We start from the raw sequence: 21862 nt of genomic DNA on the forward strand, positions 1-21862 counted from the left end.
TTAAAGATTATCTCTCATCAACTGAAATTTGAAAAGACTTCTTCCAAAAACCAATTTCTTTTTTCATAAGTATATCTGATGTCCAAGACATCATCTTCTTCCTTAAGCTGCTAAATGCGGAGCCGTCCTGATCTGCCATATTTTAAATGGAATTTTTTTATTGTTTTTTAAAGTATTGCTCGGAACTCAGAGAAGAAATTGGTTTTCTCAGTTTGATTGATTCATAAAGCTATGTGGTGTACAGATTTCAATACAGGGGTTTCAAAGTAGTGGCATCCCGGGGCTGGGGACTTAGCTCAGTGGCAAAAGCACCTGCCTGGCAAGTGCAAGGTGAGTTCCGTTCCCGGTACCGGAGAAAAACCCAAAAAAACAAAACAAAACAAAGTAGTGGCATCCCTTGCTTAGCCAGAAATAAGTTACTTAGCAGGGCTCCCCATGGACAGCACAGCTGAGAGATAGAATGTAAGCCGGAAATGGCTTCTGTAAAACAGAGAACGCGCACAAGGCCTTTGTACTTTACTCCCTGGCTGTAGATGTGTTCTGCTCAGTTGAATACTTCTAAAAGTGTGATTATTTTCTTTCTTAATTCAGAAGGTGACATGCCAAAGTAGAAACAAGAGAGACTTTTATTGAAAGGTGTAACAGCTGTAGAGAAAAAAAAAATCCCAGATTTCAAAGATTATAAGATTGGGATCAGTGGTCTCCTAAAAGAGGTTAAACAGTTTGTTATTATTTCAGAAGAGAGCTGTCACAGTGACAGGAAGTCATTAATTTAGTGACATCCTGGTGAGTGTGTGTGGCACATGTGTGTTTGCGATGGTCAGGAAATTTGAGTTCAGCCTTGTTAAACAGCACAACATCTCTGCGCCTTGACTTCCATTTTCCACTGATGAGAACTGTGTTCAGGAAAGACAGTACTCTCTGATCTCACTTACCTGTGGAATCTACAGAACATGAATCCTGTGAGCAGAGAGCTCTGTGGTGATTATTAGCGGCTGGGGTGGGAGTGAGGAGAAGGTTAGTCAATGAGTGTAAAGTTTCAGTGAGAAATTTCAGTGTAGAATTTTAGTTTCTCATGGTAGAGAAACCACGCGATGCGTAAGCTTGTGTGTCTGACTTATTTCACTTAATATTATGGTTTCAAATTACATCCATTTAGCTTCAAGTGACTGCAGTCTTTCTTTATGGCAGAGGAGTTCTCCACTGTGTAGAAATATAGTACCTCATTTTCTTTATCTGTTCATCTGATGGCACGAGAGTCTCCCCACCAGAGACGGAGAACTTCCAGTCTGCAAAGGACTGCGGTTCCTGAGCTATCGTACTGTGCAGTACTTTGGATGACTAGCAAATCCTTGTGATCAGGCCGCCCAGCTCTGCAGATCAGTCCCTGCAGAGTCACTCTCATGTCATCCGGCCGTGCCTAGCCACCAGGTGGCCTAGCCTGTGCAGGGGAGGTCGCCTCGGCCCGCACCTGCAGAGTCGCAGGCGGCTCACTGCCAAGAAGCCGCACTGACTGTCTACATGTGTTTTCATTAAGAGACAAAGGAAATGCTGGAAAGAGACCAGAGGAAAATATGAAAAGTCTCCCATTGCCAAGGAAAGTGAGAGCACCTGGCAGACACAGTGGGTAGAGACTCTCCTTGTAATCTCAAGGGCCCTATGTTTCCCGGGGTGTGCAGTGTTCCCAGGACACACGGGTGCTTCCGGAAGAACTGGGAACCCCAGGAAAGGACCTAACACATTTTGTGTGTATTGCACCCATGAAAATTCAACCAAGGGATGAACATTACTCAACAGGTTCTCATAAAAAGTTGAACCTCAAACCAACTCTGGAGTCATATTGATGAGTCTTTATACAGGAAGGACCTGCAGAGAAAGGTGTACATCCCAGCAGATGGAACCCAGGAAAGGGCAGGATATCCTGGAATGCTGCTGAGCTGATGCTGAAGAAGGTGGCACTGATGATCCTAGAAATGACGGGCGCCAGCCTCGTGACCACGGTTGTGACAGCGGCTACAGCCATTCACAGTGAGACACACACCTGTGTGTCACCTGCTTACATGGTGAGGACAGCAAAACCAGAGGGGACGGGAAGATGTGGAGGGTTTGCAGTGAGGGTACGGGAACATTCTTCTCTTCTACTAACATTCTGTGCTAGAAATTTTATAATTAAAAATTTAGATGTTGCACTTTGTTTTTAAATGTAAGTTTCATCATATAGTCTACAAGCTAAAAGAAAGATAAATAACAGCCTGAGCAGGTCCAAAGGTAGTCAAATTCCCAGTGACTGTCATGGGCTAACCAGGTAAGTCTTGCTGGTGTGGGAGATGGCGCGGAGTTAGCCGGGCGCAGTGGCACACCTGTAATCTTAGCATTCAGGGAGGCTGGGGCAGGAGGATGACAAGTTTGTGTCCCACCAGGGAAACCTGGTAACTTAGTGAGGTACTGTCAAAACTGGCTGGGGTTGTAGCTCAGTTGTAAGGCACAGGGTTTGATTTCCAGTACCACTAAAAAAATGTCATGAAGCTTAAGGTGATGAAGCATCAGTACATTTTATAAGAATTCTGTTGTCACACTGATAAAATGTAATGACCTGTGGAGATTTAAACAACTGTTTTCTAAACCAAGCAAGGGGAAAGTGGAGAGTACTTGCATTACCAAGAACAACCGCCTGGAGCATGTAGGGTTGGGCTAATTTCATGCCTAGAGTTAAGTGAGCTCTTAAAGGGCCACTACAGGCTGTGAAGGACGGTGGCCATTATCGGAGTAAAGGGTGAGAGCACCTGGCAAACACAGTGGGTAGGGACGCTCTCTCCTCGTAATCTCAAGGGCCCTGTGCTTCCCAGGGTGCGCAGTGTTCCTGAGATCTTTTGAGAAGGGCATTGCCTGTTTCAGAAGTGGGAGGAAATCCGCATTCACCTCTGTGGAGAGGATCTCTCCACCTTAACCCTTCCCCGGACACACGCACCTGCAGACTCTCGTTTTCTCCGAAGCCTCAGTACACCAAAAAGAGAAAAGTGGAGCAAAGGGAGAGCCCAGTAGGTGCAGAGGAGGAGCAGCAGGCGGCCGGGAGCCCCAGGAGCCCGTGTGCCCGAGATGGAGGCCATGCCCGCTGTGTCTCCCAGAGCTGGACTCTGGTCGGTGACTCTAGCCGTGAGACCCAGCTCGGTGTGGCCCTGCTCGCGGGGACCCGGCAAAGTACACTCCTGCACACTGGACCTAGTTCCAGTCTTCTGAGGTTGCAGAGCTAACACATCTAAAGCGCTTAAAGCACCAGATTTGCTGACAAAATGTACAACTGGAACATTTTTACTGAAACTACTTGTGCACTAGCAAGTTTTGAAAGGATAGAGGTTGACAAAATGAAGCATAAAATTGACAAATAGAATCTTGCAGTTCAGGACCAAGCCCGAGTCCTGTGGCCTCCTGGAGTCCTCCTCTGGCTCCTCCGGGGTCCTGGAGGCTCATGTCTCAAACTCCCCCGGCACTAAACCCAGTGGCCTGGTGTCACCTGACCCCAGCCACAGTGGCAGTGGGAGACCACGCAGGAGGGTGTAGCTCCAGCTCTGCTGGAGCGGGGTGCAGAGGGCGGGAAGCCTAGAAGACCCTGTCTGCTTGCCCTCCATGTGCCACACTTCCTGGGGTCCCCAGGGGCTCATCCTTGCATGTGACAGAATTTACCACCTGGGCAGCATAGACAAGGTGACGAGGAGTGGGCACCTCTGGAGAGGCCCAGGTGAGCGTAGCAGGTGTAGGGGCTGACGTAGAGGCTGTGCATCCTCTGCCTCAGTCATGGTGCCCTCGGTGTCTGCTGACTGCTCTTCCGAAGTTGTCCTCCTGTGTGACTCCTGTCAGGCCCGCGCCTCAGTGGTTTGGGCACAAAGTTGTTCTTGGAGCTCAGAGTCAGCATCTCTGCTTTCCCTTCTGTGTTGCTTGTGGATTTACGTGGCATTATTCTCTTTAACAGCCGCAGATTGAGTTTGCAGGGGCTGCTGGCTGTTCTTCTAGAATGTTCTGGTAGAGCAGCTTTTGCTTCTGTTCCCACCACTCACACACAGAGCCTCCCCAGCCTCCAGGTCCAGTCCTGCACACCAGAGGCCACTGTCAGGGCTGGTGCTGGGGAGCATGGACGCCAGTCAGGAACCAAAGGAGCAGTTGAACTTGGAGCCAAACCCTCAACCCTCACCCCCACATTGTGTTTCTGTCCTGCCTTGCTGCCATTGGAGCGCCTCTCTCAGTTCTGCTTCTCCCTCTCCTCCGTCAGAGCCCAGTGAGGCCAGTCCTGTGCCAAGAACCTGCCCAAGCTGACCTCCACACCTGCTTCAGATGCAGCAGCAGCAAATGCAGCTTTATGAAAACCCTCCTTACCAAGGTTTGACTTATTTAATGAAGGGATGCATGTAGTGCGATACGCACTTACCACTCTTGGTTCACGTGAAGTGCTTCCTAAGTCTATTTCCTACCATCAGTGGGAATACCTGGCTACATATACGACTGACTATGCGTAATGACAGTGAGCCACAGCACACACTTGCTTCACCTTGGAGATTTTTCATTTGTTTGTTTTTCAAGTCCCTAGGACAAGGACCCATGGTATCTTACACATGCTGAGGCTTCCATACGCCTGGCTTGGTGCTCGCATGCCATGTCAGCCTGCAAATGTTAGAGGGTGGGATGAAATGGCAGAGGTTTTTGCTACCTGATCCTGGCTCCAGCTCAAGCAGCACACTCTTTGGGCACCTGTGCAGCTGTATTAGGGAAAATGTTGTATTTGGCTGCGTAGATGCAACCTTACTGTGTATATGTGGGTAGGAAATATTTAAATTCTCACGTAGAAACCCGCTAGTGTGGAGCTTTAAAATCTTTTTTGGCAGAAAATCAAGGCTGTCTTTCCTCTCTTCTTTCTCATGGTTTAGAAGTTACAGCTCATCCTAATGAAAAAGTACCCAGATGGCCGGCTCTCCACATCTCATGTCATCCCGTGCAGAGAATCCGCCTTTGTTTTCTGAAGAATCCCTTCCTGACCACATGTTCTGCTCTTGCTGCAGCTCTGCATCTGGGAGTGAGATTTTAACAACAATCCACTCCTGGGCATTCTAACGTGGCTACTGGTTCCTAGCTCGGCAGGGCCGAAGATGTGATACAAGTATGTTAATATCGTCCGTGCCCATCTGGGAAAGCACCGAGCATGTGCAGAGCCCCGAGCCAGCTCTCCCCTCTGTTCTGTTTGCTCTGATGTATTCAGGAAGAGTGAGACTCAGGGCGGCTCACAGCTGGAAGCTGAGGCCTTGCATCCAACCGCAGTGCTTCACCCAGCCCGCACGGCTTCTCAGCTCCAGGACCCGGAATGAGGGCACCCCTCTGCCTCGGTTTCTGCAGCTGAAATGTGCACAGTAAGAGTGCCTGCTTCATGGTGAAACTGTGAGGATTGGAGGAGTTGATACACAAAGAACTTAAGTGAGGGCTGCCCAGTGCCCAGGGAAAGTAATGGAGGCGCAACCTGTTGTTGGTATTATCAATCTTAGATTGTTTACGCCATTTTGTGGCATCTTTCTGATATTCAAGATAATTTCACTATTTAAATTTAATAGAAATAAAACATCCACATAACACATACTTTAGGTTAGACTGATAGTATTTTATGAAATATTTTATATGTTCTCAATAACTAAATTAAAACATCCAAATAATATTTTATAATAGTTTATTGTAGAAAACAGTAATACTGGTAGTATTCTCCTGAAAGAATTAGGTGATTATCCTTATAACCAGTTAACTGAAGTTCCCAATCTTTAGTGTCACAGGAATTTTTAACAGCTATTTTTAAACAGTTCCCTTCAAGATTTCATGAATGTCAGTTCTCACCGTAAATAAGAAATTACTTTGCATCCACTAATTTACAGAGTACATTTGCCTTTGGTTTGCTAACTCCTTAGAGGGACTAAAGCTGCCGATCAACTTCGAGATCATGGAACTTTTCTATATGTATTTGAGCCTACAAATAAACTTTTATTTACAGACAAAGGAGGAAAGAAAGACCACCTTTTAAAAAATTGTGCTATGGATGCATAACATGAGATCTACCCACTTACCAGAGTTAGAAGTGTAGTCACACAGTACTGCTTACTTAAGGCACAGTGTTGTACAAAATTTCTAGAACTGATGCATAATTGAAACATCATCCTGCTGGACAGCAACTCCTCATCCTGCCTCCTGTCACCTTTACCATCCTGTTCTCCACTTCTATATCTGCCCACCTTCGGTCCTCACAGAAGGGGAATCATGCGGTATTTGTTTCTAACGCTTGGCTTCTGCCACTTTGCATAGGGTCCTCCAGGGTGATCCATGCTGTCGCTGACGGCCGGATCTCTCTCTGTTAAGGCTGTGTGGTACATGCATTCGACATGGTACTGCCTTTCCTCCACCCATTTCTCTAGTGTTTCCTGGGTACTGTCAGTAATGCTGCAGGGAATGTGGGTGTGCACATCTCTCTCTGAGGCTCTGATTTCTGTTCTTTTGGGTAAATACCAAGAAGTAAGATTGCTGGATCGTAGGTAGATTTTAATTCTCTGTAGGAACCACTGTACTGGTTTCCAAAGTCCCTTCAACGTTTTACATTCGCACAAACAAGGCTTCAGTTTCTCACAACTCAACATCACTGGCTACCCTGTGTTTATGAGAGTTATTTTTCAATCTTTGTGACTTACTTTTCACTAGTTACTTTTAATAATAATAATAAATAACAATAAAAATGCTCTTTGTATTTGTTCACATATTAATGTTGTTCAGTGCAATATTGTCAAACACGTGCAGTGTGCACCGATCAAATGCAGCCTTTCCTTTCCCCTTGTTCTCTCTGTACCCCTCCTAATTCCTAGTAATCCCTGTTGTGCTCTTAGGCTACCTTGCTTTTGGTTTCCACATATGAGAGAGAGTGTGCTGTACTGGTCTCTTCACAGCTTACTTAATTTAATATAAGGTCCTCCAGCTCCATGCCACAAGTAAGATGATTTTACTCTTCTTTATGGCTGAGTAATACTCCACTGTGTACATATGCCACATTCCCTATCTATTCATCTGTTGAAGGGTACCTGAAACTCTGAAACTACTAGAAGAAAATGTAAAGAAAAAACGTCAGTATGCTGGTATTGGCAATGACTTTTCTGGACCCCTAAAGCACAGGAAACAAAAGCAAAGATTGGCAAATGGCATTATGACATTTTTACAAATAGCCATCCGCACAGGTGGGTTGCTTCCTTTGCAGACATCCAAGGTCAGCTTTCTGGTTTCCCGGAACCCGAGAGCCATGCTGCGGGAGCAGCAGGTGGCAGGATTCCCGCTACCCCACCCCCAGATCTGAAAGTGTCTGCGACCGTGGCTTGGGGCTGAGTTCTTTTTCTTCATTGTTTTTCCTGAACAGAGCTGGCACTCCTAACCTTAGCAGATACGTTAGTCAAGGTAGCTGAATTTGTCACCTTGAGAGAGAACACCCAAAAGTACGTGCGAGTGCTCTGTTCGCACTGAGTTTATGGTAGTGTGCAACACACAAGTGAGATGCTTGTGCACATGTGCAAATGCATAAATATAGAAAAGTCTTCTTGAATGTTCAAGTGATATACAATGTTTTCATTTAAAATGAAAAGATATTCATATATATAGAGAGAAAAAGACAGAGAGAGAGAGAGAGAATGTGAGGCCTTCCAAACATGTAATTAATTAGGACCAATTACAAAGATATGTACTTTTTGTTCATAGATAATTTTGAAAAGTGTTCCTCAAGCATTTTTGAACTGACTAATTTTCCAAGTGTTCTTGGACCACTATCCTGGAAAAATGTTTCTTCTAAGTGACATTTTGTTTTCTTAAAAAGGCACATTTATTTAAAAATGAAGACGTACTTTGAAGACATTGCAGAAATTAAATGTATTTCAAACTAGAATATTCCAATTAAAGTGTATTTGAGAAATTAGACTAAAAATTACCTCAACATGTTCTCACCACTTAAGCAAAATGTAATAATGAAAAGTATGAAAATAGTAACAAAACTGATTATTGTAACAGAATAAACACAAACTTACTACTATACTTGTTTTGATTGAGTTCAGGATGTAATATGTTAACCATTTTACTTGTTTAATTCCCTGTTCAACGTTAAACTGTGTGGATAGTGTTTTGGTAGAAAATTTTAAACTGCAGGTTTTACTCATCAGATCTTCCCCATGCATAAGTTATACAAATCATTTATTCAGTAAGTTTAGCTGATTTCAGCATAAATTTTCTAAAGACCATTAGTGTTTCCAGTTAGTATGATACTATCACATTCCTCTAGACCAGTTTACACCTGGGAATTCCTGTAACCGTACACTGGAATATGAGGAAATGAAGTATAGACACATAGTTTCCCCTTCACTCTAGGCGTATTTACTTTTCAGTGTGGTTTATGGAAAACAGTCCCTCCAACAGAGTTCAGAAAATTTGTACAAGCTCACTTACAGTGTATCTCCTAAAGCATGCCAATTAAATGTCCCATCTTGGATTTGACTCACTGGTATTAGAACAGATGTTAGCGAAACAGCTAAGCTCAAGGCTCCTATGAAACAGAAATAAACGGAGAATGTGTTTACTGTCCGTCCATTTCGGGGCGTGCCGGCCACAGCGTCCTCATTCTTGGCACGTACTCCAGGCTTCATCAGTCTCCATTTGTGAATACTTCCCAGGCCGTATCCAGCCCAGCAGGCCACACTGTGCTCAGGGTTGCATCCCCTAGAGCGAGGGGCTGGCCCCCAGTGCTGCAGTGGGACCTTAGTCCTTTCATCTGGATAACATCAGAGAGGCCGGAAGTCGAGAAAGGTCCATTAATTTTTCCAGAATGTCAGCTGTAACTCCTTGGAGGAAAGAATGGTCTGGAATGGCTAAACAAGGAGACCGGAAAAAAAAGGCAGGGTGGGCTGATTCTGGAGACACTGATGCAGGGAGAGAGCTGAGGGACTGAGACCAAGCGCTGGGCGGTTAAAGAATTGCACATCTTTTATTTAAATGTTATGCTTAAATTTCTGCTTGAGTTCAACCTGAGTGACATCAAAGCACAAATAAATTGCCTTATCCCTGATATGTGATGGGATAGAAACTGACATATCGCTGAAGTGCTGAAGCACGGTGTAGCCCACTTTTACTGGGTCTACACTTGCACTAACACTTGTGGCATTGTCAAAGCAGTATAACAAGTTCGACATTCACAAAAGCCGAAAGTTCACGTTCCACCCGGAGAGCAGCATGCATTCTGATGTGCCTGAGGCTTGGGCTCTGGGGCAGTGAAGGTGGACGCGTCTTTGGAGGGGGCCGGGTCAGAGGAGGAAGGGATATGAACGCCACAGGAAAGGACTGCTACCTGAGTCCAGGAGCGCCCATTCCTACCAAGTGCAGTGAGGAAAAGAAAGAGCTCAGGGCTCCTTCCTTCTGAAGTGCACCAGCAGTGTGAAAACTGAATTCCTGCAGCCAAGGGTGACATGACTTGTGCAGGGATAAGTTGGAGCTGGAAAGCAATTGCACTTATTGCTCCCATGCGTGCCAGGTGTTCTGTTCCAAGTTCTCTGTCCTCTGTGGCTCTTGCTCTCCCAGGGTGAGCAGAACACAGCTTTCATGTTAAGGATGAGGAAGCTGTGAGCCACAGAGGCTGAGGCCTGGGGGAGAAGCAGGAGGAAACTCAGCCTGGCTTGCACCTCAAAAACTTCTGCTCCTTTAGGGTCCCCAGAGTGCTTTCGTTGAGGGTAGGAAACTCTCCCTTCAAAAAGAGGACAGGCAGGGTTGTGGTCCAAGAGGAGTCTTTAAGACTTAAATTCTTAACATTCAAAGGATCATGAGGGAGCTTGTGCTTCCAGGAAGGCGGGGTGGGCATGCTTTTGTCTATTTCCCTATGAAAACTTGTAAAATGAACATGGGGACACTGAAGGATAGACAGACAGACCAGGTGGGGACCTGGACACCCAAGAAACAGCACACTGGTGAATTCTTGGGGCCTCCTTTCCTTCATCTGCCCTGGACTGGTTGTCAGAGAAGCTAGATATCTAAAACATTCATGGGAAAAGCAAAATTAGCCTCCCGTAAAGCCCAGCCTCTCTACTCAAAGGTCCGGGGGTGTGCCCAGCAAGAACGGGAACTTGACATAGTGACCGTCTACACAGGAAAGCAGAGAGACTGAGTGATTTTCCCACAGCTTTAGAGCTAGTAGCTCAGTTTTCGGTAGTTTTTCAGCCCGTATGTTTCTCCCACTATTCTGAATTGATTATAGTTGTTGTGTCGTTTTGTTTTCCTCTTTGTTTTTGTTCTTTTCTCTTTAAAATAAAACAATAAATAAATTGATTACACTGCTTCATTTTAGTAGCATCCTCTTCCAACTCCCCAACTGACATTTTGGAGAGTTTGTAAAACCTAGAGTGATTTCCCAGGCTGAATCACACTAAAAAATATTTCTAAAAACCAAATGTTTTTCCTTAATCTCTGAATTTTTTAAGTTCTCCACATATGAAGATTTCTGTCAACTGTACCGAACTTTTAATATTCACACTAATTTCTTACCCTGTGCATTACATTTTCTAGTGCTTGAAATGACAAGTAAGAGTAAGAGATGTTCCCTTGGGTAAGATGAGATCACCCACCTACTGAAGACGAGGCACTGCTGGCAAGAGGCAGGCTACTTTTATGAAGTTGAAGAGCAGTGAGGACAAGCAGAGCCGGCCCTTGCTGAGGGATGGAACGGGGAAGGAGCTGTGAGAAGAGTGTGCTCCTCCCCAAGCACAGCCCTCAGGATGGGCTCCTGGTTCCAGAGGGGCAGGTCCTGTGGACCCAGCACTTCCTCCCTTGTTCTTCTCATCTCTGTGGCTCACCCTTTTCTCTGCCAGTCTCAGGGGCATCTCTTGTGATCAGACCGAGACGATCAGTCGGCTTTCCCTGTGCCCTGTGCTTCTGGGTGAGCTCCCCCAGACCTTCTTTTCCACACATGCTGCCCAACCCGGATGCCGCCCGGCTGCCCACACACGGCCACTTTCAGCATTGAACCTGCCAGCTAGGCCGGGACTCTTCAGTGCTGTCTTAACTGCCTCCCAGAAGGCAAAGCATAACCTTGTCTAGCAAAATAATTGAGACTAAAATACAAAGCACAGTGGGCCTCATGGAGGTGGGCCAGTGGGGCTTGGAAGCAAAGACTTTAAAGGGTAACCACATCCTCGGTTCCAGGGCTGTGTGAGACTCTGTCCCTGCAGCCGAGCTCCTCCTGGGAGTGACTTGCCTACTTTGGGCTACTTCACTCTTAGGGATCAGAAGACAGGTTGTCAGCAACTTGACACTTCCTGAAATCCTGCTGACTTCTGGGTTTTTATTTATGTTTTTGAGTGCAGCACTCAAGAGGCCTCTTCATCTTTGGCCTTTTGCTTACATTTGTGCGCTCCCTGCACTATTCCACACCACACCACAGAGGGCAAGTGACAATCCACATTCAGCAGTGAGAGGGGGCTTGGAGACTGGAGGTTGCTCAAGGGAAGAGAGATGATCCTGGCACCCTGTCTTAATTCTTCCTTGATTTAAGACATAATACCCAGCACCCACAACTCTAAGGACAAAAGGTTTGTTTTGGCTCCCAGTGTGTGAAGGTTTTAGTCCATAGTTGGCTGACTGCAAGGCAGGGTAGCATGGTAGAGGGATGGCAGAGGAGAAACAGCTCATGGTATGGTGGTGGGAAGCAAAGAGAGATCAAGGGAGGAGGAGGGAGTTAGACCCTTCCAGGCCACGCCCCAGTGACCCACTCCTTCCCACCAGGCCTCACCCCCAACATCACAGTCAGCTCTAAAATTATCATCAGTGGATGAATTCACTGCTGAGTATCAGTTCCAGTGATCCAGTCACCTCCCAAAGCCCCACGCATGAGCCCATGAGGTTTTGGAGGGACATCTAAATATAAACTATAACAGACCCGAGTGCCCCAGACCTTGGCCACCCTGAGGCAGGGGTTGCACTAGATAAGCTATGACAACTTGGTTTTACCTTCACTGTCCAAGCTGCCCACCTCCAGGATTTGACAGCAAAGCTTATTATTTTCATCAGAGTAGGACAATTAGGGAGAAACAGGAACCAAGTGTTCCACTTGGGTGTGAGAAAATGAAACACTGTTGATATGAGATGACCATACAGCTGGATGAGTAGAATGTGGTGTCCAAGGGCCTTGGTTAGAAATGAACAGTCAGGGGCTGGGCTCTGGCAATTGTGACCCAATGGGGAGAATCCAAGATGATGGTTGGGATCCCCATTAGTGGGCAAAGCACATAAGAGAGTGGTAAACACATAGAAGGCCAGCCAGATGGCATCTGAGAACTGGGCATACACTTCCTAGGGTGGGATTAGGAAGCAAGGTCCTGTCATGGGAAGGGGACAGGAAGAACAAAGTAGGAGTCTAGGATTTCTAGGGTCCTAGATTCCTGTTCTTGGACCTGCAAGGCCTCTGGATTCTAGTGACGGCAGCAGAGGAAGCATTGAGGAACAAAGATGGAGGAAGATGCAGAGTCGGAGACAGAGTCCAGGGGCTGGATGGGACTCAGAGTGAGGTGTATGCAGGAGTCAGGGCCTGTGCCCTTGGGATGGAGGACTAGGCTTTGCCAGTTGCTGCTGACCTTAGACCACAGTGGGTCCTGCAATAGAGAAGTGATGCCAGCCAGAGACTACAGTGTCCCTGCTGTGAAAGGAAGAAAGGAGGACACGAGGCAGAGGAGCTCCTGGGCTGCCACTACAGGCAGGGATTCGCTAGCAGCTGCCTGAGGCACTGTCACCCACACCCTGACCTCATGGAAAGCCAGAAGCAGGACAGAGTTTCAGAGAACCACCTTTCAAAGATGCACAGTTTATATTTCCATAGGTAAAAGTTATACTTTGATCCCTTTCTTGTTTGCAGAAGGTCTACCGCCATTTTCTGTTATCTATCTTTTGTTTTGCTCTTTCATTTATTTATACTTTGGGTGGAGGGGAAGATGGCTGAAGAAGGAAAATGTGTTATATATGTGCCCCAGCATTCCATGAAGAATGGAATAGTTACCTACTGCAAACATGTGCTAATAAAAATCTAAACGCAAATACTTTAAATATTCTAAAAACAGGAGTACCATTTTAATTGAGATCACTAATACCATTGTGTAGTATTGACACTATAAACCATTAGTAGTATTTTTAATCCTTTCCCTCACTGTACAGTAAAAGTCCTACTAGGATCCATCAGAAATGCTCTCCCCAAAGTTTGTCTGCAGTTACCTTATGGTGCAGTCCATGCCTCCACTTGACTGGTGATGCGCTGAAATCTCCCACACAGCATCCGACTGAACTGGATGAATCATCTGACATCTGGCTGTTCTTCATGTATAAAACCTGCAAGTACACATGGGCCAGCTGATAGATCCTGCCGCACCTGCCCTCTTTACCTGCCCACCACAGCCCCTCCCTGAACTGGGAGCTGTGGGAAACCAGCTGCTCAGTCCAAAGAGCCAAGTGGCCAGCAGATGTTGCAGCCCAGCACTCGCCTCCTAGGCAACAGGATGGGTCCTGGCTGCCTTTTCCTCTCCCTCAGGACATGGGATGGGGTGCACTACTTTCCAGTCTATCAGCAACTGACACTTGATCTTGATCTGCAGTGCTTTAACTCAGAGAAATGTCAGAAATCGGCTAAAGAGACTGTGTTCCAAAACTGTATTTCCTCCAAAATTTGGCTAAACCCTAAGTTTCAGAAGTAACTGTTTTCATGCCTAGAAACTCCACTTCAGTGCTTCTTTTCCATATGTGAATAGATTTACACAGAACCATGAATATTCTTAGACACATACACACATGTGCACATACATGAGATGGTGGGCTGAATTTACAATAGTGTCTATCTTAGTTAATTTCTTTGTTGTTGGCACACGATACCTTACACCCAGAACTCTAAGGAGGAGAGGTCTGTTTTGGCTCACAGTTTGTAGAGAGGTTCCAGGACATAGTCAGCTGGCTCCAAGGCAGGGCAGCATGGCAGAGGAGAAACCATCCATGGCATGGCAGCAGAGAGAGATCAAGGGAGGAGGAGGGAGATAGACCTCTCAAGGTCACATTCCCAGTGACCCACTCCTCCCACCAGGCTTCACCTCCTAAAGTTACATCAGCTATAATCTCATCAGTGAACTAATCCACTGATTATTATCATACCCCCATGATCCAGTCACCTCCCAAAGCCCTACATATGAGGGCATGGCTTCAGGGCACATCTAGACATAAACCATAACAACATCTCTGTAATAGAATTGTTTCTCTGCGAAGAGCAGGAGCAAGCACCATATGTCCATTCAGAGCCTTGTTCACTGGTAGGTTCCAGAACTTAGATTCTGGGGGCCGCAGTGCTGCCGAGGGTTATGTCTGAAGGCCCTGTGTCTGTCTCTTTATTCTGTCATCACGCTTTTCCCTCAGATTCTTCACAAGCTTCTTCTTCTGCGGTGCACATGCTGTTGAACTTCACCCTAATTCTGCTCTGTGTCACTGGGGCCTTGTCCTCAGGAGCTGGGCTTGGGCGGTGGGGAGCAATTTCACCTCAGCAGGACTCTGGGGTTTCCATGTGGCTTTGCACTCCTTATGACCAGAGAGACGACGCGGGATGGGCATGAAAGCAGGACACAGGCAAATGACTAAATGATGAGAGGGACTGATTTGTGAATGACGATCAAGGAGGCCACAGTTTCTGTCAACACAAGCAAGTCCTGAGCGAGAGGGTCTGGGCAGCTGTATGAATGCTGGACAAAAAAGAGAGGGAGAGACCGCCTCACAGCCACGCAACACTAGCCACATAGGGTGGTGATGTGAAACTGAGAAAAAGCTCATAGCCATAATGGTCTTGAAAAATTTCAAATGGGACTGTGTGTTAGCTGCCTAACTGTGTCTTAATGAAAACACAGCTGTGCCTTGAAAAACATTTCTCCATCTCCCTTGGGTTAGCCTGATGCGTTTCAACTTTTCTCTGCAGAAAGTGCTTCTGAAATCTCCCTCAGATCCCCAGAAGCAGACCGCTGCTGCTCTAGTGCTACTTGAAAGGGCCCTGCACCTTGGGGCCGCTGTTCTCAGACACATTTCCCAGCCGTGAAACACTGGCAAGCCCTGTGCTATAGATGCCGGCCCAGGCTCCCTTTGCACAAAAATCACACTGTGGTTTCCTTCATGTTCCTTTTTTTTTTCTGTCTGATGGTGTTAAAAACCTTTTTCCACTTCGGCCCACCTGATTGGTGCTGAAAATTAAGTGATCTATTTTAGGGCTTTCCCGGAAAATACCAAGGGACCTTGGAAAAGTTGCTTCCACTGTGTGAGCCTGTTCTCTTATTTATAAAAGAAACATACTAATAGCATTCTTTATTATTTAGCCATAGATATTGGAAATAATATATGCAGAACGCCTTGTATCATGATGAGATTAGAGTACACACTCAGTAAGCGTAGGTTTTTAATTTTTATCATATACATTTATTCTATATGTTTATGTGTACGTGCCTTAATTTCTTCAACTGACTTACATTCTCTAAAGAACCTGACATGTAGCAAGTGCTCGGGTAACAAATTGTTGAATCACTAATTAAATGAATGAATACACCAACAGATTGATTCCAATAACTGTCAACTGCAGAGCATGTATAGAAAGGGGCTTGGCAATCCATCCCGAAGCAGGACCAACCCGCTTGTCCCCCTTGCCTGCGGAGAAAGCTGAGACAGGAAGCACCCTCCCCAGAGGAGGGTCCAGCTGACCTGGTGTGTCAGAGTTCTCCCTGCCTGCGACCGCTCCTTCTCAACAGCAGTAAAGAGTTGAGGGGTTTTTGGAGCCCAGGAGTGGAGCATCAGAAATGCAGGGGAAGCACCGATCAGCCTGCGGAGGACCCAGATTGGGCGCTGGCAGGTCTCTCCGGCCCCTGGATTGAGGATTCAGCCCTGGAATTGGAGCGGCAGGAAGAAGGCCAAGGGAGCCGGGCTTGGGTCTGCCCTCGTCCACTACACAGCGTCCCTGACACCCCAGCTTGATGCCCCAGCAGGTTATAGGAGGACGAGGCAGAAACACAGAAGTCGTGTTCCAGACACGCACATACGGGGGATAGAAGCACAGTGTTCACTGCTGGAGGGTAATGGTGTTGGTCATTGTCGGAGTTGGTGGTGCAGGGTGTCAGGACCGAGAGGTGTGACTAAGTCTAGTGCTACGTGACACTTTCCCTGCTCCACCGGAAGCAGGTCTGGATGCTATACTCAGGTTTTACCTTTCCAAAAGGGTAAATGCCACATGTGCGAAGAACCTACCTGTAATACAGTGCCTGTGGTCTAGAACCTGCGATTTTCTCAGAAGACAGTATGACAAGAAACTGTCCCTTCAGTGTGAGAAAAATGTCTCTGTTCCATTTAAATGTAGGCCTGACAGTGCAGCCCTGATTTATCCCTAGAAACTGGCTACTGAGCCAGACACGGTGGTACTTGCCTGTAATCCCAGCACTCAGGGGGCTGAGGCAGGAGGATCACCATGAGTTCGAGGCCAGCCTGGGCTACATAGTGAGTTCGGGCCAGCCTGTACTACACAGCGAGACCCTGTCTCAAGAAACAAACAAACAAACAAAAACCTGACAACCGAACCGTGCTTTCAGTTTTACACAAAGCAGTGCTTTCGGCTACCTATATTCGGGCACAAACTTGAAAAAGGAGGCAATGCTTTATGATCACCTGAGAGAACAAACACAGGAAAATCCGGAACCAGATTCTTCATGTTCAAAACTGGAAAACCTCTGTACTATGAACTTCAGTGGAAAATGTGAAGAGGGGAAGTCAGCCTGCATAAGGTGCTTTGTGAAAATGTGAACCGGAAAGAAGCCATGCAGAACAGTGTAAGGATGAGTTTGTGATTAGTAACATTTCCTTATGTTGCTTCTGACTCTTACTTCTGGGTATGAGAATGTTCCCTGACTCAAGAATTCACCTAAGCCTTGATCTTCATCTTTAAAACATTTTCTATCATGTCACCCTCAAATATTTGAATTTACTTCTTTCCAAATGTGATAGATGCCATAGAAAGCACGTCTCATCAGCACAAGTCTAAACAATTCCCTTTTATCTTAAAAACATCTCCATTCTTTGAAATGGTGTCGCAAATCTTATCTCTTTTGACACACAGCTGAGCATGTGCACCTGCTGAGTCCTACCACGGTGTCCCATACACCTGTTGCTTTTTCTGTCATCTTTAATCCAGATGGGCCTCAGGTGTGATTTCTTGTTTGTCTGAGAAGTCTCCATTGGGAGTCAGGAATGACACATCATCCTCTGGTCCTAAACAAGCTTACAGTTCAGTATCAGGTTTCCATCCTTACGTAGAACTCTTTTCCAAGGTACAAACAGAGTCTTATTTGGTAGTTTTAACATAACCAAGTAAGCAGTCTAAACAGCATGTTTTTCTCCAAAGTGCTCCATACTGCATGCTGGGAGCGATAAATAAGGAACAGCAAATGTTAAGATAGGGTTAGAACGGAGAGAGGCCAGGTACAGAGTGAGAAGGTGTTCTCCACTGCAGGAAGAGCACAGTCCCGTGCAAGGCCCTGGGGCCCCGAGGCCCGGCCTGTGCTCGATTCGAAGGGGCTGCTTCACCTCCTCAGCCTCAGAGCCGTTTCACTGGGCTGGGGGGTGTGGAGCCCCGGACCAGCTCTCTGCCCATGCACACCCAGGCCTGCAAGGCTGTAAGGCTGGGTTGCTGCCATTCCCAGGGGAGCCCTCACGGGAGGACGTGGCTGCAGGATGTGCTCGGACAGGGACGTCACAGCCTGGACTGGGGGTTTTGCTCTTTCACTCCATGCAGAAGTCCGTGAGAGCATTTGGTGACACTTCCGTTTTGGGAAATGCCTTTTGTGATCTGCCTGGCTCTGCACAGGAGTGCACCTCCCCCTCCTCTGGTTGCACGGTCTCGGTGGTATGGATCCACATGCCTCTCTATTTTTGTCGCTGTATCTTGCATTTTTATTGGGTGTTACACACCCACTCCTCTTGTTGAAACTTCACAGGGTCTAGTTGTGCTTTACTGCCGGCTCACACCCACACTGTTTACAATCTGAAGTCGTTTCTATGTTCTTCTTATTTCCTGGTTGGAGGAGAACTTTTTCTTTTCTTGTAATGATCATCCAAAACCAGTTTTTATTTATTCCTAAATTGCGGAGAGCAGCACATGCATTTGCCTTCATTCTTCTCGCTGTTTCATCTCACAGTGTTCCCAAACACACGCCCAGTCGCTCCGTCTTGTAAATATTTTAGGCATTTGTCCTCAATGTCAAAAGTCACAGAAACGAAGCAGATCTTTGAACCGCTTTTGAAAAATAATCACTATGGCGCTGTCTCAGAGGCTCACTGAGCCGTTTTTTCGGAGTGAACACAGCTACCTTGTCTCCCCATCTTGAAGTCTGAGGAATTTCCTTTTTACCGCATAGTATTATTTTTAAAGGAGCTGTGTGCTGAAACTTATGAGGTAGACCCAGCTACTACATGTAGAAAGAATGAAGTCAGCTGACAATGTCCACGCAGAACTTCGTAGGCAGTGAGGAGGGCGGGGCGTCACCAATTCCTTCTTTCACTTTCAAATCTCGAGACCAAAGCTCGCCCGGTTTCCAATCCCTGTCTGCTGTTTTCCGAACGGTCATGGTAATCATGTATGGATACAAGCTACCGGCGACACCCTCTTGGCTTCCGTCTCCATCCTGTGACATCCTGCGCGTAGCCTGGAATTCCAGTCTGAAGAATAAAGAGAACAGGAAAGCCAGAGAGAAATGTAGGCTCAGCCCCCGTGGATAAAATGTGTGTCAGCTCTCCTCGCAGTTTCCTGATGGTGCTTCCAGAGGCGGCCTTCTTCCCAACCCCAATCTTTCCTCCTGAAATCACAAGATGACAAATACAGGCGGAGAATATCTAAATTCTATCTCTTTTGCGTATTGAGGAAAAATAGTTTTTTCCAGGCTCCTTCCCTGGAACGGGGTGGAGCTCACATGGGTGAAGGTTAGAGTTTCGATTTCCAATGGCATCCAGCCTGTCCCTTCCTCCCAAAGCCTGTGATTTCTTCTTACATGAGTGACACTTGTCACTTTAAAATCTTTGGGCTTCTTACCTCAAGCACAAAAATATAATGTTAACTCTTGTTTTTAACCTTCTTCCAAAATTATTTTGGCCTTGCCTCTCCAATATAGAGTTTTGTCTTTTCCTTAACTGCATCCCAGTTTTGAGATTTTTTTTGAAAAGAGAGTTACATTCATCGATGTCAGAGGGTATTCCTAGTTAGATCCATGACTCCACTACATGGTACAGAAGTGGAAACAGTCTATTTGTTAGGAGAGGGTCACATTTTAAATTTGAGTAGATTATATTCTCCAGATGTTTGCAACATTTACCTTCAAAACAGCCAGATATTCGTGTTACATTGACTTTTCAGAGTGAGACTCACAGTAGTCACCATTACTGAGAAACTATATATACAAACAAGCACGTTCTTTTTTTCTTTGATAGAATGAGTGTAGTGCATTCTTGGTGAATTAGATGGAGACACATGGCCTTGTACTGAACTTCCTTTGTTTGGGTGCATACTCCACAGGGAAAAACAACTTTAATATCTTTAAAAGTTTATTGTTTGCACATATATTAGCTTTTGGGCATCCCATAATCTGAAAACAGAGATTCTTGTCATCATAGCACTGCTCTTTGTAGGTGAGGAAAGAGAGACCCTTACACAGCTGGTCTGAGATTCTCAAATGGAGTCTGACTAAATCCAGATACAGTATTTCCACAATAACTTAAGATAAAGCCAGAAGTACCAGTGATAATAGCTACCTACTTTTTGTTAATATCACATGCTTCCTTTGGGCTAAACAATCTACACACATCATTTTATTTCATCTCATCCTCACGACAGTCCTGTGTTTGGTAAGTTTTCTTATTCTAATTTTATATCATAGGCACCTTCAGTTCCGGTGTCCTAGAGCATACAAGTGGGTCCTAGAACATACAAATGATCAGTAGAAAAGTTAGGATTTGAATCCAGGACCACATGAGTGCAAAATTCAACCCCACTGGGTAGCAACAGAGTGATAGGTGAAGGTTTGGAAAGGCCTGACCGGGCCTGTCCTTTTGGTGAGAATCCTGGAGTCATCTTATAGTTCATGTCTTCCTGAATTTGTGGAAATAGAACTACTGAAGGGGAAGAATCTCCCCATGCTTCTCTTATTTATGCCGTATATAATACAGAATTTCCCACCTTGAACACATATCACTGTGCTGTGCTAACAGCTTCTAAACGCAGTACAGGAATAAAATTACAGCCGTTAGAACATTTTCATCAGAAAGAAATTCCGTTGGGATGTAACTGGCCCCTGTGTTACCTGTTAGCTCTTTTCCTCAGGCCTGAGGAGGGTAGTGTTTTCAGACTTCTCCCACCTTCTGAGTCTTTTTAATAACTTCTTTTCTTCCCAAAGTGGCATTCAGTGTAGTCTCCACTGGCAGCATCACCATCTGCTAAAATGTTTTTCATTCTCAGTGCCATTAAGAAAACCTAAGGAAACCCTAATAAAGCCCGCCTTGCTTCCCCAGTGCCTGTGGGGTTATTCCCTGCACATAATTCTCCAAGGCCTGTACTGCGGATAGAGGTGGCCGGGGGAAGCCATGTTAATCAGAGGGGATGGCTTGCAGTGGGCTCATCCCTTCATGATCCTGATAATAACTGGTGCTGCCAGGAGCCAGGACTTTATTTCTACTGCACCAGTACCTGCCGCATCCATGCCTTCCACGAGAGCCCTTCTCAGATTTATAACGGTGGTAGCTGTTTCTTCAACATGTTAAGCTTCCCAGTTAGTAAATGTTAGGGAACATTTTTAGTTAGGAAAATCAGGCTTTTCCCTCCCTTATAAAGTCTCTGTTATGGTTGATACATTGCGTTAACTTGAGAACTGAGAAGTGCAGAGGCTTAACTAAGTGACTCAGCAGAGGGCCAAGGTCCTCACTTTGTAAACCTCCTGAGCTTGTGGGAGAGAAGTACACAGAGACTGTGTGGGTGGATAGCAGCTGCACAGTGTAAAGGCTTTCTCTCCCCACCTTGCGCTCTTGCTGATTTTGCTGTTTTCTGCCACCTTGAACCGTTGCCCCTGTGCCATGCCAAGCTGCCTTGGAGCCAGCCAGGTGTGGACTGAAACCTTCACAAACTATGAGCTTTCCTTCCTTAATTCTGGGTGTCAGGCATTTTGTCTCAGCAGTGAGAGAAAAGTAACCAAGACAGCCTCCCTCCAGGCGGTCAAGTCTGCTGTGGCTACATCCACCCCACCATCATCTCACACGAGCTGTTTCTACTCCCACCCTCGACCTCCCACCTCAGACCTGAGCTCCTCCCACCTGCAGCTCACCAAGGCCCATCTCCATCTGAGGTTTGCAAAGAGGCCTCAACTTGTGTGGGCTTCTTGGGGCCAGAGAGAGACTACTGTGCGTGCCTCTGTGTGTCTCACATACAGCGCGGCACCAGACGCTGAGCTGGCTCCCAACACATGCAGAAGAGCTGGAGTAGCCCCTGCGTGCCAGGCCTTGGTTGGTGCTGGGATGCTGAGGCGAGGAAGAGCCAGACCGCTTCTGCCCACAGCACCCCTTTTGCTTTTGTCTGTACCCACACTAGTGACATGCATGTGCGCACGCACGGGTGTGTGTATGTGTGTGTGCACATGCGCTCATGCACATGCCTGCGTGGAACTTTTTAATACTTGTTTTGTGTGTACATCTTATTTTCTTAAAAAGACCTCAGGCTGTCTAAGAGAAGAACTGATACTCGCTATCT

General features: G+C 46.3%; 1 protein-coding gene and 1 long non-coding RNA gene across 2 annotated transcripts in view; both read left to right on the forward strand.

Moving 5' to 3' along the window:
* Positions 1–21862, forward strand: part of L3mbtl4 (l(3)mbt-like 4 (Drosophila)) — a 240963-nt gene that overhangs the window by 119163 nt on the left and 99938 nt on the right. The window contains 2 exon segments of the mRNA XM_013518523.1: positions 16686–16862; positions 17588–17750. Of these exon segments, the coding sequence (XP_013373977.1) occupies positions 16686–16862; positions 17588–17750 (340 nt within the window).
* Positions 1161–5628, forward strand: LOC106149075. The gene is made up of 3 exons (XR_001235032.1): positions 1161–2063; positions 4265–4372; positions 4917–5628. It is a non-coding gene; the product is annotated as an uncharacterized LOC106149075 (long non-coding RNA).

The sequence above is a fragment of the Chinchilla lanigera genome, unplaced genomic scaffold, assembly GCF_000276665.1.
Source record: "Chinchilla lanigera isolate Chin_1 unplaced genomic scaffold, ChiLan1.0 scaffold00001, whole genome shotgun sequence".
NCBI lineage: Eukaryota > Metazoa > Chordata > Mammalia > Rodentia > Chinchillidae > Chinchilla > Chinchilla lanigera.